This window comes from Pseudorca crassidens, chromosome 12 (assembly GCF_039906515.1).
Source record: "Pseudorca crassidens isolate mPseCra1 chromosome 12, mPseCra1.hap1, whole genome shotgun sequence".
NCBI classification, from domain to species: Eukaryota; Metazoa; Chordata; class Mammalia; order Artiodactyla; family Delphinidae; genus Pseudorca; species Pseudorca crassidens.
Window position 1 is genome coordinate 21,066,302 of NC_090307.1, and position 17,436 is coordinate 21,083,737.

General features: G+C 36.9%; 1 protein-coding gene across 1 annotated transcript in view; it reads right to left on the reverse strand.

Annotated features, from left to right (window-relative positions):
* The window catches only part of LOC137204223 (netrin receptor DCC-like), a 132,423-nt gene that overhangs the window by 113,352 nt on the left and 1,635 nt on the right, over positions 1-17,436 (reverse strand). The window contains exon 2 of the mRNA XM_067701459.1: positions 8,243-8,384. Within this exon, the coding sequence (XP_067557560.1) occupies positions 8,243-8,384 (142 nt within the window). The remainder of the gene's footprint in view (positions 1-8,242; positions 8,385-17,436) is intronic.

Sequence of the window (17,436 nt, forward strand, 5' to 3'; positions counted from 1 at the left end):
CTGCCCTGTGGATTTCGGAATTGCCCAGCCAGCCATCATAGTCAATTAAGTCAACTGCTTGCAATAAATCTCTTAGTATATATCTCCACTGATTCTGTTTCTCTGGTCAAACCTTGACTGACATACCATTCTCTTACATGCAATATTTTGACTATAAACAGAAATCTTTCTGAATGCCGTATAGTCTGTTCCATTCATTTGACTTTAAATCGAGTAGTGTTTCTCATGCAGAATCTATCAATTTTTAACATAAGTTAATTAAAATATCTCACTATAAAGTAGATATGCAAATTTCTTCTTATAATTTTGCCAAATTTCAATTTACATATGTTGAGTTTAGGCTCTGTCAGTATCATTAATTCAGTTTTGAGTAAAACAAAAGCCTACTAATATCTTGAATAATAACTTGAAGTAACAATTAGAAGGCAGTTAAAAGACCAACCACTACGTGCTTCCCCTATGAGGTCTCACCTGGCACCCCCCCCCAAGCTACTTATCAGAATATCCCTTCTAACCATATACAGTAGCGTAGCTTTTCAAATCTTTCTCTCTATGATATCAGTAGTGAAGCTTTAATACTCTATATAGAGTAGTACCTAGGTCAACCTGAAAATCCTGTTAACTTTTGAAATATTATATTTTAGCTTAAATTTTAAAACTTTTGGAATTTATTCTAGAGTGTTGCTGTGGAATCTCACTAATAACACCCAGAAATTCTAGATTAAGTATAAGAAAATATTTAAAGATTTTATAACATCCCAATATTAAAAGAGATCATAATGTCTAGTCAAACGGCCCATCTAACACTATACATCCAACTAAGTGGTCCTGTAAATAAAGCAGGGATACTTTTGGAATAGGAAATTCACCAAGGGATGGAATCCACTCCAACAGTTTTGCTTGTTAATAAAAGTTCTTCTTTAGATTGCATTGAATCTGCTTTACTATAGTATTACCTACAGATAAATCTGAGTTTTACACAGTGGGATTAAAAAAAAATTAAATTCCACTTTCAAGATACCTTTACCCAAGGCTTCTGATCCTAAATTCAGTGCTTTCCGTACCAGACTCTTAGCAACAGAATTAAACCTGTGACCCTCTTCTAGTCTAGATAAGTGGAGGATGCAGTGATAAGCAAAACCAGAAATTTTGGCTTTTCAGAGTCAGTCAGTACATTACCCTGAATTCTAGCTTTCAAATGTTCCTGCTTTTTTGCTGTGAGGGGTAGTTGGCCAGACAAGTTTTAGATGTTCTGAGAGCTCTTTTAATCTCAGTTTCTCATATACAGTTATTAGGTAATAATACCTGCATTTCTACCTTAGAGTATTCTTTTGAGAATCAAATGACAAACTGCTTTCAAAAATAATTTATTAAATTAGGCATTTAATAGACATAAAGATAACTAACATTTGCAGATTATTTTCTCACTTGAAACATTCCATTGATGGATGGATGGATGGATGCATGCATGCATTCATTCATTCATTCATTCATTGGAGATGGGATAGAAGGAAACCAGCATGTAATCAAAAGCTGTTTTGTGTATGTATTTCTCAAAGCTGTTATCTGAGATGTGTTTCCTGAGTTGGGCTACTGGAAATATTAAACAGTATTTCAAAAATAAATTGGTAGGCAAGTTTTGACTTAATCTCTTCTAAAGTTACTCAGTTCCTCTAGTTACAAAGTTAATCCTCAATTTTTACTATTCAATAGATATCTCTTTCCATCCCTGCATTATTTCACTATCCCTTTATATACTCACACAACCACATAGTCATTGCTTATGGTCAACATCATATTACCTATAGTTTAAGAGTTAAGAGTATAGGTTTTCAATTCAGGCAGAATTAGACTTAAGTTTTTGCTGCACCACTTATTAGCTGCATGACCTTGAAAAACTTACTAGCCCTCTTTCTTTGCCTAAGATTTCTCAACAATAAAATGGGTATATGAATAAAAAATTATTATAAAGATTAAATTTTAAAATAGATACAGTTCTATTTTCTTATCATGGATATTTTTTCAGCTATATCAAGGTATACTTAATATGCCCCAAATTGCATTTTTAATGTATATATTTTAATGAGTTTGGACATATGTATACATTATGATACCATCACCACAATCAAGGTAATAAACCTATCTATCACCTTCAAAAGACTCTTTTGTCCTCTTGCTTTTATTATTTTTTTTTAATGTTAAGAATTCTTGGCATGAGATGACTTCTAAACAGGTTTTTAGGTGCACGATACAGTACTGTTAATTATAGGTACTTGTTGTACAGCAGATCTCTAGAACTTATTCATCTTGTATAACTGTCATTTTATACCCGTTGAACAACTGCCCATTTCCCCCTCTCCCTCTCCCCTGGCAACCACCATTCTATTCTCGGTTTCCAAAAGTTTGACTATTTTAGATACCTCATATATGCGGAATCATGTATCTGCCCTTCTGGGACTGACATTTCACTTAGCATAATATCTCCCAGTCCACCCATGTTGCAGCAAATGGCAAGGTTTTGTTTTCTATTTTAAAGCTGAATAATATTCCGTTGTATGTATATACCACAGTTTCTTCATCCATTCGTCTGTCGATGGAAATTTGGGTTGTTTCTCTACCTTGGCTCTTGCGAATAACGTTGCAATGAATGTGGGAATGCAGCTATCTCTTTGAGATCTTGATTTCAATTCTTTTGGATATGTACCCAGAAGTGGGATTGGTGGTTCATTGGCAGTTCTATTTTTAACTTTTTGAGGAACCTCCGTACTGTTTCCAGCATAGAGCTGTTGTCAAAGTTGCTATTGCTGTTATTATTGTTATAAATGTTAAAATTGTTTATATCAATGCTTTTTTACAGATTGACACAACGGCCAGAGTCACTCACAATAAAGTGAGCTAAAGATGACAACACTGTATAGTACAAGGAGCACATAACTAGGAATCAGAACGTCTGTGATCTAGTTGGAATCTATACCATTAACTAATGGTACATCCTAGAAATGTCATTCTTCTGACTTCAGTTACCTCTTCTATAAAAAAAAAGGGCTTTGGATGTGATGAATTGTGTGTTTCCTGTTCTGTTTGTCAGGGGCGTATAGTTCAATCTCAATGTGCGTGTGTGTGTGTGTGTGCGCGCGCATGTGTGTGTGCCTAGCTGCTTCTAAGTACAACTTTATTCTAAAAGAAGTAAGGTATAGGTAGCAATACTTTTCTTAGCTGTAAAAAAATTCTATTGTTAAAAGCAGATTGTCTTCTGCCTGTTTCTATCCCCAGTAATAAGTGCCTTCAAACTCTGTAATTCTTCAGTTCTTTTCTAGTTTCTTAAAACTTATGGTCAACAGATGATGTATTATTCAAACAATATAACTTCCCTTTATTCCCCTAATGCTAACCTTGTTATAAAATTGCTGTGCCATTATTTCAATTTTTCAGTCCATAAAACACCAATGCATGTTTACCACTATATTTATTTTTATATTGGTCGTGAAGCATGAGAAAACTCTTAAATTCAGTTCCAAACAACCTTCTCTGAAGAGCACTCAAAAATTAAAAACAGCACTTTAAAATTTAGTTGACTTGGGTTCCCACAATAAAATTGATAGCAGTGATTTAAACTCCTTGTTATAACTCTGAATTACTTTGTTATTGCAGATGTCTCATTATCCTAGTAAAAAAAACACACACAACAAAAAACAACTGCCTAACCAATAGAAGACTGTAAAAAACAATATTTGAGTCTCTACATCTGAACATTTATACCATCCAAAGGAAGCATTCTGGCATTTTCAATTTTCTAACAGCCAAATCAACATATCCATGTGCTTTACAGGTATTGAAAACATGGGGGCAAATCCTGTACATTTTAAAGTGCTGAAGATTCATATAGAAAATCAATTACTTCCGCTTACTACAAAGTGGGTAAGTTACTAAATATATCCTGGGGACAAGTCAAAACCACAGCCAATCAACCAGTGTGTGGTACTTCCTGATTCCTCAATGCTTTGTAGCCTGAAAGACATTCCCACTACATCTAGGAATGCAACGTGCATTACTAAAGCCAGGACACAGAACAGGGGAGAGGAAGGCAGAGGCTTTGCAAAGCTTGTTTTTAATGTTTTAAGAGTATGAGGCTATCCTCTGGGTTTTTGTAATTCTCTATTTCAAATTAAAAATGAGGCTGTGTGACTTTTTTGCAATACATATCAAGTACAGTTACAAGTATAACTGCTCAGATTATGTTTGCACTCTCAAATTCATTTTATAACAATTGAAATGAAGAAGGAACATTCTGAATAAAGGTTTCAAGTTTGGAGTCCAGATTCCTACAAATCTATAAAGATGGGAAGGGGCATTTGTGCATCATTTCAATAACAAGCTAATTAATTCATCCTATTTCTTTGCTTTTGACTGTAATGATATTAAACCAGAGTGAAGATGGGTTATCCTATGCTGATTAGAAGGGTTAATTGCCGCATATATCTTAGAGGAATAAAGATATAGGGCTGAATTGTTTATTTTTGGATAACTAAAGTTTCATTAGAGGGTATAATTCAAAATGATTGTCCTTGAGAGGAAAAGTAATGAAAGGTGTCTAGTGAGTAGAATACAGTATACTTGGAACATCCAAATATAGCCTTTCCTGGAAATATGGTCTTAACAGATATAATTACTTTAGGACCTTGCGATGGAATCATCCTGGATTACTACAGTCTATATCCAACGAATGGTGTCTTTATAAGAAGAGAGACGTAGAGACACACAGAGGAAGTGATGCAGAGATGGAGGCAGAGATCTGAGAGATGCATCTATAAGCTAAGGAATGTCAAGGACTGCCAGCAACCATCAGAGGTTAGAAGACAAACATAGGACATTTTCTCTCAGAGTCTCCAGAAGAAACCAATCCTGCCAATTAACCACCACCTTAATTTCAGATTTCTGGTTTCTCCTGAACTGAAAAAAAAATCTGTTCTTTTAAGCCACCACATTTGTGGTAATTTGTTACAACCCCCCTAGGACTAATATAGCATCTTTGATAGTAAAAAGGCTAAAACTTGCTGCTCTATATAGTTATCTTTTTAAACAATTTTGCTTTTCGTCGAAAGTAAATCCTAAAATTTGTATATTTAGAGCGTCAAAATTTTGGCTTGATTATATTAAGCTGAATGTGTTAAATTCCATTTGGCAAAAAACCCATAAATACTAAACAATTCATATCAGTAAGGTCATTCTTCATTTATTTTCTTGACCAGTCCCTTCTTAGTTGTTCAATGGGCATACAGTTAAAGTCAGTGGTAGGAAATCTTCAATTTTGGTAATCAAAAGTTATAACATCAGAGTCTTGACATTTTATTTGTTTTTCACTGTACATATGCAGTTAAATGCATATTTTATTGTTACAAAAGTAAGCAATAATCACTATTAATATTTTGATATTTAGAACATATTATTCTAAATATTTTCTTATGGATTTTTTAGTTTATAAATATGGACTCATGCTTAATACTGATTTAAAACTGAGTTATTCACTTAACATGCTTTAAATATTTAACATGTAATTTAACATGTTTACATTACAGTATTCTCAATAGATATACAGTATTCCTTGATATGATTGTGTCTGAATTTTCTAGTTAACTGCCTACAGTTAGATACTTAGGGTCATTTTTTTTCTTGTTATTTGCTATTAAAGTAACGGTGCAATGAACATGTTTTTAGTTCAAAACTTTGCAAAAAAATATGTCTGCCGAATTGGAACAAACTCCTAGAAGTTGGAAACTTGACTCATACATTTATGAATACACACACATACACACACATACATCTGTATATAACAGAAATCTCCACATTGCTTTCCAGAAAGATTCTAGAAGCTTTCTGTCCCACAAGTAGTATATGAGAGTTCATGTTTCTTTTGTACACTTTCCAAAACAGTGTATCATCATTCATTTTTATCTTTATTACTTTAATCAAAGGAAAATGCTAACTCAATTTTGTTTTAATTTGCATTTCTCTGCTAATGAGATTGAACATTTTATTACACTTGTTGGCTATTTATAGTTCTGTAAATTGAATATACAGTCCTTAGTTTTTCTATTGGAATGCTCATATTTTAATTATTTTATAAAAAAGAAGTTTATTTTATATTTTTAATATTTTTCATTTGAGAAGGAAAAGCAATGATTAAAAAAAGTTTCAGGGCTTCAAATGCCAATATCTATTAAAATACAAGGTTTGGATTAAATTATTCTTAGAGCCTCTTCTTCTATTCAAATATTAACTCTTAGGAATTATACTAAAATTTTTAAAGCAGGATTTTTCAATTTTGGTGATTTATTTTAAAGTAAACTATGTACATGTTGTACCAAATATTCCAGTGAGCAAACATGCCTCACTTCAATATTTTTACCTTCTTCCCATCATTTTATCCAGGAAAAAGACAGGATCTTGGCTTTCCTTAAGCTTTTTAAATGGAATGGTAGAGTGCCATAAGTTCCGCTTAGACTTAATAATACCTTCCTAGGAGATTCTGTCCAGATATAAAACAAGTAATGTAATTTTTTGGTAATCTATTTTGGAAGCACTCTCACAATCACATTAACATTTTATAGGCATAAGAGGCAAAACCTAAAGGGAAAAACCAGCTTTCTATCAAGTCTCATATTGTAGGCTGAGCAAGGAGCTTAAATTGTGTGTGTTTTATGATTTCAGATGGAAATTTACTGAGTACCTCATACAGAGAAAGGAATAAATAAGGAGTTACTTTCCTTTATTCTCATCTGCGATGATAGTTATTCATTTTCTGTAAGTTATGATTTTTAATTTGCATGTTGTCATGCAGCCAGTTTATGTGCCGTGACACATACGTTCAACTTGACCCGCCAGTTTTTGCCATGAGCCACTGCTATATGCTTTGCTTTCCAAACCCTTAGTTCATGCTCTCTTTGGTACTACACAGCCCCAAGTGCTGCTTCCACCCTAGACCAAGCCATCACCACATAAAGTGCTGAGGAAAAGGAGAGAATTCCATGTTTGTACATTTACCAGAAGTGCCGGCTTCCCAGGGGGCCGGCAGGAGGTACAAAACAGTTAACAACCTATTGGTGGGCTTACTTTGACCAATGATAGACAAGAGAGGAACTGCTCACGCTTCCTATCCAGCCATCCTCTGTGGGCCACAGCAGTTAAATTAGCTTCTCTAGTGATACCCTACCAAGGCCAAGCAAGCTGTGGGTTTGTTCTAAACTTGGGGCCAGCTCAATAATACGTCATCATTATTTGATTTATTTTCCTCCCTGGCTCATTTTCCTTGTTCCCTCACTCTTGCTTTCCTGGGCTTGCACCCCAAATGCATTAACTTGAAAGCCTGACTCAGTCTCTGTTTTCCAGGAACTGGACTGACATGTATTAATGGTTCCAATAGTTAAAGGAAATATATGATTATTAATCTTATAAAATAAAAAAAATATATCTAAGTACTACATGGAAACTGGGTCCAGTTTTCAGAGAGAATTTTGACCCACTATGAGTTCCACCAACATTGCTATGTAAGTGAATTTACTTTTTTATTTATGGAAAGTAGACTTGTTCTCTTTATTACCCAAACTACCCCTCTCTCCATTTTCTAACTTCATTCTCACTCCTGGAGTTTGAGGGAACAAGGCTCAAAATGACTTAAACTTGGAACCATTTGATTACACGACTTTTAAATGTTATTAAACAGGGCTTCCCTGGTGGCGCAGTGGTTGAGAGTCCGCCTGCCGATGCAGGGGACGCGAGTCCACGCCCCGCTCTGGGAAGATCCCACATGCCGCGGAGCGGCTGGGCCCGTGAGCCGTGGCCGCTGAGCCTGCGCGTCTGGAGCCTGTGCTCCGCATCGGGAGAGGCCACAACAGTGAGAGGCCCGTGTACCACAAAAAAAAAAAAAAAAAAAAAAAAAAAAAAAAGTTATTAAACAGTTAAAAATTATTTGACAACAGAAGTTGTTGAACCAATAATACTAAGAAACTAATATGGATAAAAATTCAATGATATGTTTATTAAGATGATGATCCAGAAGCAAAATACGTAGTGAAAGCATTACAGGGAATATCAAGTTAAAAATGTAAAGGTTATTCTCGTTCAGACCAGCACATGCCATTTAACAGGAAAAAAATGGTTAAGTTGTTTACCAGCAAACAATATTTTGATGCTGAGGCATTTAATTCATCAAAACCTTCCAAGACCCCACCACGTGAACACTGACCTGTGAACAGGTACCAGAGGTTGTTTGGCTCCAGGGTTTCCACCTCACCCCTGCGGGTTGTCTTTCTGTGTCGAATTTTATAGCCGGTAATAAATCCATTTTGTGTTCCTGGTGGAGGAGGCAGCCAGCTTACTTTGATACTCTGTAAAATAATAGACGTAAATTAAAAGATTGGAGAAAGGAAGGACAACAGGATAGGGTCAAAGAATTGTGACCACCTAGAGGGGTGGGATAGGGAGGGTGGGAGGGAGGGAGACGCAAGAGGGAAGAGATATGGGAACATATGTATATGTATAACTGATTCACTTTGTTATAAAGCAGAAACTAACACACCATTGTAAAGCAATTATACTCCAATAAAGATGTAAAAAAAAAAAAAAAGAATTGACACAAACATAAGTGCAAATAAGGCAGAGATGCAAGAAGTGTTAGGGATTACCCCTTAGAACCAAATTAAATCCATTCTTACAACTATATGTCTGATTTTGACAAATTTACACAATTCTTTGGTTGATTACATGCATTATCATCTCTCCTTCGTAAATGTCACTAAAATGACAGTAAAATATTCTAAATGGTATAAACCTATAAGGAATAGATTAATAGGACTCTAGTGAATGAGAGAGGTTAACAAATTTTTTGAAGGTGCAAATGAGGAAAAGTGTGACTGAGCCAAAGGAGAGAGATGAAACCTAAGTACCTCCTTAAGAGATATTAATGAAAACAAGGTGATTGGCAGGACCAAATTCAGGCAAGACTAGAAACTGTTACTTCCTAAATACCTTACAAAGCAGGACAGTTATGTTTCTGAGACAGAAGATGGATTGAAAGTCCTATCACATTCTGCAAAACCAGTCTGCTAACACTCCCTGATCTTGGAGTAGCTGGAAGCTTCATTCTCCAGGGATATTGAAACAGAAGCCACAGATTCAGGGACACCAGGCACAGGAGAGAATAGAGATGAGGGCAAGGGTTGTTAAGTCAATGACATAAGACACTCAAGTCTTCTTCCTTCATCTGATACCCAGAGCAATGGCAACCAGGTGTACACTTCCCAGCCAGAATATCAGATAATTGTTCTCTAGACAAAATTTAAAAGAATAAGAGAAAAGAACAGATAGGTTCCTGATCAATTCCCCAACCGTGAGGAGACCACTTTATAACCTCCACTCATGCACTAGAGTTTGCACTTCATAATCACCTTTTTAGTACTGCATTTTTATGTAAACTGGTAATTTAAGACTATCAGACATTGAAAACAAAGCCTTCGCCATAACATACAGAGAGAAAAACACATAAGAGCATAATGACACTTGAAGGAAACAGCATTAGTGTAAGGATAAAGGATCCAAAGAACTGTCATTAATACCCTAATAATCAAAGAGAAGCTACTGCATCCATAAATAGTATAAAATACAAGAAAAACAAAAGATTTTGAAAAAGCTTATGACATGTATAATTTGGTTGCACAAATTAAATATTCAATAGATAGATTCGAAGATAAATTAATAGACACCTTCCAAAATTCATTGGGGGAAAAAAGGTAATCAAAGGAAATTGGAGAGAAAAGATAAGAAATCAGAGGTTTAGTCCATAATTTTTGACACCCAAATAGTAAGATGAGAGAATGAAGGAACAGGAAAAATAAAAGACAGTAAATTAGAAAAAACAAAACAAATCAAAACAAAAAACAAAAAAATCCTCCTCCCCAATAAAAACTTTGCAGAACTGGAAGACTTGAGAGCCCATTCTGAAAGGGATGATGGAATATCTAACATAATAAATGAAAAGAACCACATTAAAGCATATTATGTGAAACACTAGAGCCTCATGGGGGAGGGACGATCCAAAAGCTTCCAGAATGAAGAAAAAAAAAAAGAAGAAAAGGGGTACATAAAACATAATCGGGAATAAGAATAACATCAGATTTCTCAAAAACATTTAATGTTTGAAAACATTTAAACCTAGAATTCCATGTCAAGCCAAATAAATTATGATGTATGAGGAAACTATAACACAAGCATAAGAACATACACTTGCATAAGTATCAGTATAGGGATATTTCAGATACGAGTGGCCTCAAAGATATCCATCTGTGTACCCTTTATCAGGAGGTTAATGACGGTATGCGCCAGGAAAATGAGAGTGCAAACTAAGGAAGAAAAAGATTTGAAATCCAACAGAGATCCAAATCAGAAAGAGAAATACGGAATTCTCGGAAGATAGTGAGGAAAATAGCAATAAGATGTAAGATTGGATTTGACAAGACACCAGACTCAAAAAAGTACATACTGCATAATTCCATTGATATGAGAAATTCAAGAATAGATACAACTAATCTACAGTAATACAAATCAGAAAAGTAGTTGCCTATGGCAACTTCACTGGAGGATTGATTGGATATGGGTACAAAGAGACTTTTTGGGTAATAAAACTGCATCTTAGTTCATGTCTGTCACATGGGTGGATACAATTGTCAAGACACATTGCTATGGGCTGAATTTTGCCCCCTGCCCTCCAAAACCCCAAATTCATATATTGATATCCTAATCCCCAGTACTTCAGAATGTGATTGAGGGCTTTAAAATAGGCAATGAGGGCTTCCCTGGTGGCGCAGTGGTTGAGGGTCCGCCTGCTGATGCAGGGGACACGGGTTCGTGCGCCGGTCCGGGAGGATCCCGAATGCCGCGGCGCGGCTGGGCCCGTGAGCCATGGCCGCTGAGCCTGCGCGTCCGGAGCCTGTGCTCTGCAACGGGAGAGGCCACAGCAGTGAGAGGCCCGCGTACAGCAAAAAAAAAAAAAAAAAAAAAAATATATATATATATATATATATGAATAATAATACTTTGATGAAATTTTACATTCATTTTTTAAAAATAAACACACAGAGTTGTTCTTTTGAGAACAGTTGAGAAATAAATGACTGTCAGAAAGAGGCTGAACACAATGTCAAGGAATGGACTTCTGAGCTCTTAGCCCACAACCCAAGGCCACTATGACATTGTTTCAATTATGTGGGTATAGCAGAGGCAGAGCAATGTTCTCCAGGGAGACCGGGTTTTGAAACCCTTCTTCCAGATCTGCTACAAATTAGCTAGCTCTACAATGATTAAATTTCTGTAAAAGGATTTAAGAAATCATCTAAAGGCACAGTTATTTGCTCAGCATTTTAAAACATTTCAAAGGACATGCCAACTCTAGTCAATTCTCATAATTTGCAGTAGTTATTTTCTGTAAAGGCACTGCAAACACTGAATTTGGGAGTATTGTAATATTGTTCCCAGGGAAAATACAGGTTTAGGTTCTTGTGAGACTTTGGTCACAACATTTTTGTAAACTCATCAATACATCACCTTGTTTCATACATGTTCCTGTTTAAAGGCACCTTACTTAATATCATTGTGGATTCATTAACATTGAACTCATGGCCAACCGTACTATAATGCATGTCTGAATGGACTTTATTTAATATATGTATTTCTCCTTAAGGTACATCACAGTTTTTTTGCACTTAGGAACACGAGACAACGCTTGAGCTCTACACTTGGGAACCATTTTAAACAGCAAAATCGCCAACAGAAAGCAAAAAAAAAAGGGGGGGAGGGCAAAAAATGTGGTATTTTATTTATTTATTTGACCACATTTATTTGACCACAAAAGGGACACTTAGTTACAATATGAGAACTGAAACAAGAAAACAGAGCATCTCCTTGTTCAGCCTCAGCTGCAAACATGTGCTCCTGGAGACTCAAAGTTTTCACTGTTCCACATGTGCACAAGTCTGCAAATGACTGTAAAGATACTGTGGGTATTGATTTTGGGACACAAATAAATTTTAGCAGGTAGGTGAATTTGCACATATAGACTCTACAAATAATAAGGATCAAATATAATTATATAATAAACATAGTTTAATAATTTCAGAGGAACTTAGCTAAATAAAATTAATCTGATTATTTAAGTTGTTAGAATATACTTGAAAGAGTATGGCACTACTGGGATCATTTACTTCACCCCCATTGTCCTTTAAATGTGAGAAGCTAAGTACCACTCTTATTAATACTTGTTAACGCTTTTTTTTGCATTGACTCTAGACCTGGAAATGGTCTAGGCACCGCACATATCTATGTGAGCTATGATTTTACCCTCACAGTGACGCAGTGAGTTAAGTCTGTCTTTATGCCCTTTGTACAATCATGTCAATGGGGACATAGAATGGTTAAGTAACTTGAAACCATGTGGCAGTAAGTGATAGAGGCAGGACATGAACTGAGATAATTCCAGTTTGAAGCTGGCGTTCTTTCCTACTTAATGTTGCTTCTCATGGGAGTTCCAAAGGCTGAGAGTCTAATTCATTCAGTTATTATTCATTCAAAATATATTAACTATATCTCTGCTGTGTTGCAAGCACTGTCTTTGGGACTATGGAAACACTCAAATGAATCATGATAGTACATTCATTCTGGCTGAGGAAACAGAGATGTAAACTCATAATGAAAACAAACTGCTAAATGCTAGAATAGATAATCCCAGAAGATACAGTGGAAATATAATAGAGGGAGAGATTAATTCTGTGTCATGTGGTCAAAAAAGATTTGACAAGGAGACCATCCTTCAAGTGTGAATAGGACTTCAAGGAGGGGATAAATAAGATATTTAAGACAGAGTATATATCAAGAGCAAGTTCAAGGTGTCATGACAGTGTGGAGCTTCTTTAAGTAAAGGTCAAGTAATTGCGCAGTGGCTACAGTAAATGGGACACGTAGGACAACGTAATGAAAAGGCAGATGGAAAAAAAAATCAGTATTTTTAGGCCATGCTAAGGAAACACATGGTTAGATCAATGTGCTCATTTAAGAGAGACAAACTAATGGATAAAATAACAATACACTGTACTCGGCACCCAAAGAACGCACAGCCTTAAATATGCATGCACCCACATGCACGCACACATACATACACCTCATCTCCCCCCTCCACACGTGCACATACATGCACATGCGTGGATGTGTTCTTTGCTCTTAAGTGTTTAGACACTAGTAAAGAAAACCAGATTGAACGACTACCTTATATTTATACTCCCCTACACATCTTATTTTTAGTTGTCAATGCTTCAAGATAGTCATGGCTGATATTTTCACCATTTTACAATTTTATAAAGGAGGTAACTGAGGCACAGAGTTAAATGAACAGGCAGAAGTCACCTTGTATCATCACAGGGCGATTATCAGACTGCTGAGTCTGATGTCCTTTTTATTATTTCATACGAAAATAAATAATCATAGAGCAACTACTTGGAAATTCTGTTCACCTAAATTCTCCTATCAAAATATTCTTTAGGGGCTTCCCTGGTGGCGCAGTGGTTGAGAGTCCGCCTGCCGATGCAGGGGACGCGGGTTCGCGCCCCGGTCCGGGAGGATCCCACATGCCGCGGAGCGGCTGGGCCCGTGAGCCATGGCCGCTGAGCCTGCGCCTCCGGAGCCTGTGCTCCGCAACGGGAGAGGCCACGACAGTGAGAGGCCCGCGTACCGCCAAAAAAAAAAAAAAAAAAAAAAAAAATTCTTTGAACTGAATTTAAGTAATTGGTTGTTTTTTTTTTTGCGCTACACGGGCCTCTCACTGTTGTGGCCTCTCCCGTTGTGGAGCACAGGCTCCAGACGCACAGGCTCTGGACGCGCAGGCTCAGCGGCCATGGCTCACGGGCCCAACCGCTCCGCGGCATGTGGGATCTTCCCGGACCGGGGCACGAACCCATGTCCCCTGCATCAGCAGGTGGACTCTCAACCACTGCACCACCAGGGAAGCCCAAGTAATTAGTTTTTAATACATCCAATAGGCCTTCCCTCTAGTAGCCCTTGGCAAATCAAGAAGGGTCATTTTCTAAGGACTACAAGCTTGTTTTTTTAAAGACAAATTTAAATTTAAACAGAAAATTTTAAGAAAAATGAAGGTCTTAGACCAAGAGGCAAAACCTTATGAGTTAATGCTTTGCTATAACTTTGCTGAGTGACCTCTCATGTCTCAATCTCAATGCACATATTGAAAATGGGAGAATAATTGTGCTTAGTATTTCTACCAAATGATTGTAAATCACTTGATAAGCCTGGAGATTTTAAATGTATTAATGATTACATGAATACTTAGTTTTTGACAGCTAATAATTTTTCTTTATCATATATGAGGACTTCCAGTGATTGCATCCATTATTCCCACATGACCAATACCTTAATATCAATTCCTGGCAGCAATAAATGAATAGAATCAGGTATATGCTCTGCATGCCTGGAGGTAAACCCCTCAATGGTTATTATTCATCTTTGGAAGTAATTTCATCATTTTTATTCATCTCTGTATGTGGGTAGCAGCTAAATTTATTAGCATCTTTTATGCTTTCTCATTGATTTCAAGCAATCAGAAGCAGATTGCAAAGATCAAATAGGTTCTGTGCAGGTTCTTCTGCAGATGATATGGCAGGATGTCCCAAATTATATTGTACTTTGAAATTAAATGAAAGTGTTCAGTAACTTTTTCTTATTCAGTGGTATAATGTATCTTATTTTCTCTATGAAACTTATATTGTCAGTGCTCAGTGGCTCAGATTCTACTGCCCATCCCCTCACCAAGCCACCTAAAGCTGTCACAACCTAGTCTTCATGGGCAAGCCTGGTAATGATTTTTATTAAAAGTACTTAACACGTGTCCTTGACTTTTTAAAAATCAATTCTAGTAGCTGTGACTTGACTTTTGGCCCTTTCATTACTTGAGAGTCTGCACTTTTCCAGTGTTGCAGTGTTTTATCTTGAATCAAGGATTAATTTCATTTTTTTTTCAGATTTGGTAGAAAACAAGAACTGCAAAACTTAACTTCTCTAAATCCCTCCATCCCCTCTTTGGTTACCACAAAAATGAGTTTGTTTAAAAATAAGCATGGTGAAGAGCAGTTAGGTTTATTGAGAAAGGATCTCGTTGGCCATTATTTCCTAACTGTCTGAGATAACCCTATCCAATTTGGTGATGTGGTATCATCCTTCTCATGGGCTACATTAATACAGTCCTTAATTCTTCCTTCACTCTAGATGTGCATAAATAGTAACTAAGAAAACCGAAGAAAACATTAATAAGCTCACTACCCCATCCTCACTTTTATTTTCAGAAGCCACGTTTCATAAACTTCAGTTTTCAGTTCCACATATCACATTACACACTTACATCTTGCCTATTCTCTCTAGGGTGAATTGCAGGGGAAGACCAGCGCCTCTTAATACATTCAGTTACTGTAGTAGAGAGTCTTTTTTTAATTTTTTTTCCCCCAATTGAGTAATTATTTATTGAGGATCTGCTTAGTGGGTGAACAACAAAAAGACACATTGTAAACCAAAGTTAATACAAGATTTCAGTCATCAAATGCCTATTTCATGAAGGACACTGTACAAGGGTGGGTATACAGTGATGGATAAGACAAATTGACCGTTCTTGAGAAGCCCAGTCTGGTGAAGGTTGGACAAGGAGTCTGGCCTCAAGGTGGGCCTGGCTAAGAGCAGAGACGGATCAAGAGCTCTATTTCTTGGAAATGCGTGTGATACATCAAGGATGATAAAAAGGCCACAAAGCAAGAATTTCTGCTGAGGCTTTGAAAGGTCTAAGTGACAAGTTTGGAATAAGGCCTTAATCACCAGGATACAGTCTAGATTTGAGCTGATAATGAATATCTTTTAGAGTTTTGAGAAGAGGAGTCATATTGGTTGAGGACATATATTTTGACACCATACAATCACTAAGCAGCTGATAATGCATTATAATTTTTGAGAGTAAAGTACCATTACTCTTGTTTTACATAAGAGATTAAGAAGCCTGCCTAAGGTCTTATAAGTAAAGCGTGACAAAGCCAGGATTTGAACTCTGTTCTATATTAAATCCAAACCCAGAGCTTTTGAGCATTATATTGGAGTGCCTTCAGCAAAGCTGTGGTCTCAGAATCTCCTGGCAGTCTACCATCTACCTTTTTAATAGATTTAATGCCCTGGGAGAAAGCCTTTTTTTTTTTTCCCCAGCGGTTTTATCTAGATAGCATTCCCATAGAAGGGAATTGGAGGGCACCTTTTGAAGGAAGATCCTTGCAGCAAATAAGAACACCTTGGTTGAAACACAGCAGAAATCTAAGGATCCTGACACTTAACTGAAAGTCAGTTTTAGACTCTGCCCCTTATTTCTCTTCTGTATTTATGGGAACTTGTTGAATCTCATGTGAACTTCCTTGAAGAATGAAATATGCTTTCAGTACTCATGAGGCTCTACAGATTTTATTAAAAAGAGCCCAGCAGGGGCTTCCCTGGTGGCGCAGTGGTTGAGAGTCCGCCTGCCGATGCAGGGGACACGGGTTCGTGCCCCGGTCTGGGAGGATCCCACATGCCGCGGAGCGGCTGGGCCCGTGAGCCATGGCCACTGAGCCTGCGCGTCCAGAGCCCGTGCTCTGCAACGGGAGAGGCCACAACAGTGAGAGGCCCGCGTACCACAAAAAATAAATAAATAAATAAATAAAAAGAGCCCATCAGCACTTCTAAAAAACCTGTTTTCATTGTGTCCCCCACGCATCCCCTTATTTACATTCCCTCTGCTACTGCCCTAATTCAGAACATAATTTACCATCGCCCAGAATACAGCCGTAGCTAAGTAATTGATCCTCATGCCTCCAGTGTCACACTGCTCACACCCATGTCAGTCACCGTCCTTATCAGTGAATGAGCCACTAAAGCTCTCTGAGCCCAAGTTTTCTCATACGCATTATGAACTAATAACAGGGCCAACCTCAAAGGCTCGTGGTACAGATTATGAAAGTCAGTGTGAACATGCTTAGAAGTTCCATCAGAGTGCTGGTGCACAATAATCATGCAGTAAATTGTAAATATCAATACTTTAAGGGAGGAAAGAGGAAAAGAAAAAGAGAGGGCAAGAGAGCAAGAGATTTAGAGATAAAGAAGCAGAGAATAAAGAAAGGCAAAAGGAAACAAGGGCAGGAAGGAGAATCAAGAAATACCATGTACAGTAACAATGTTTAGAATGTGGACTACTTATTTGTGTGCTGACTCAACAATTTTTCTTCTGGAAATCAAAAGGGGCACTGAGAGTGATAAATTACCTAGCAACACTTTTTAAACTCCTTTTCTTCCATGAATATTTATTGAGAAATTTACTCT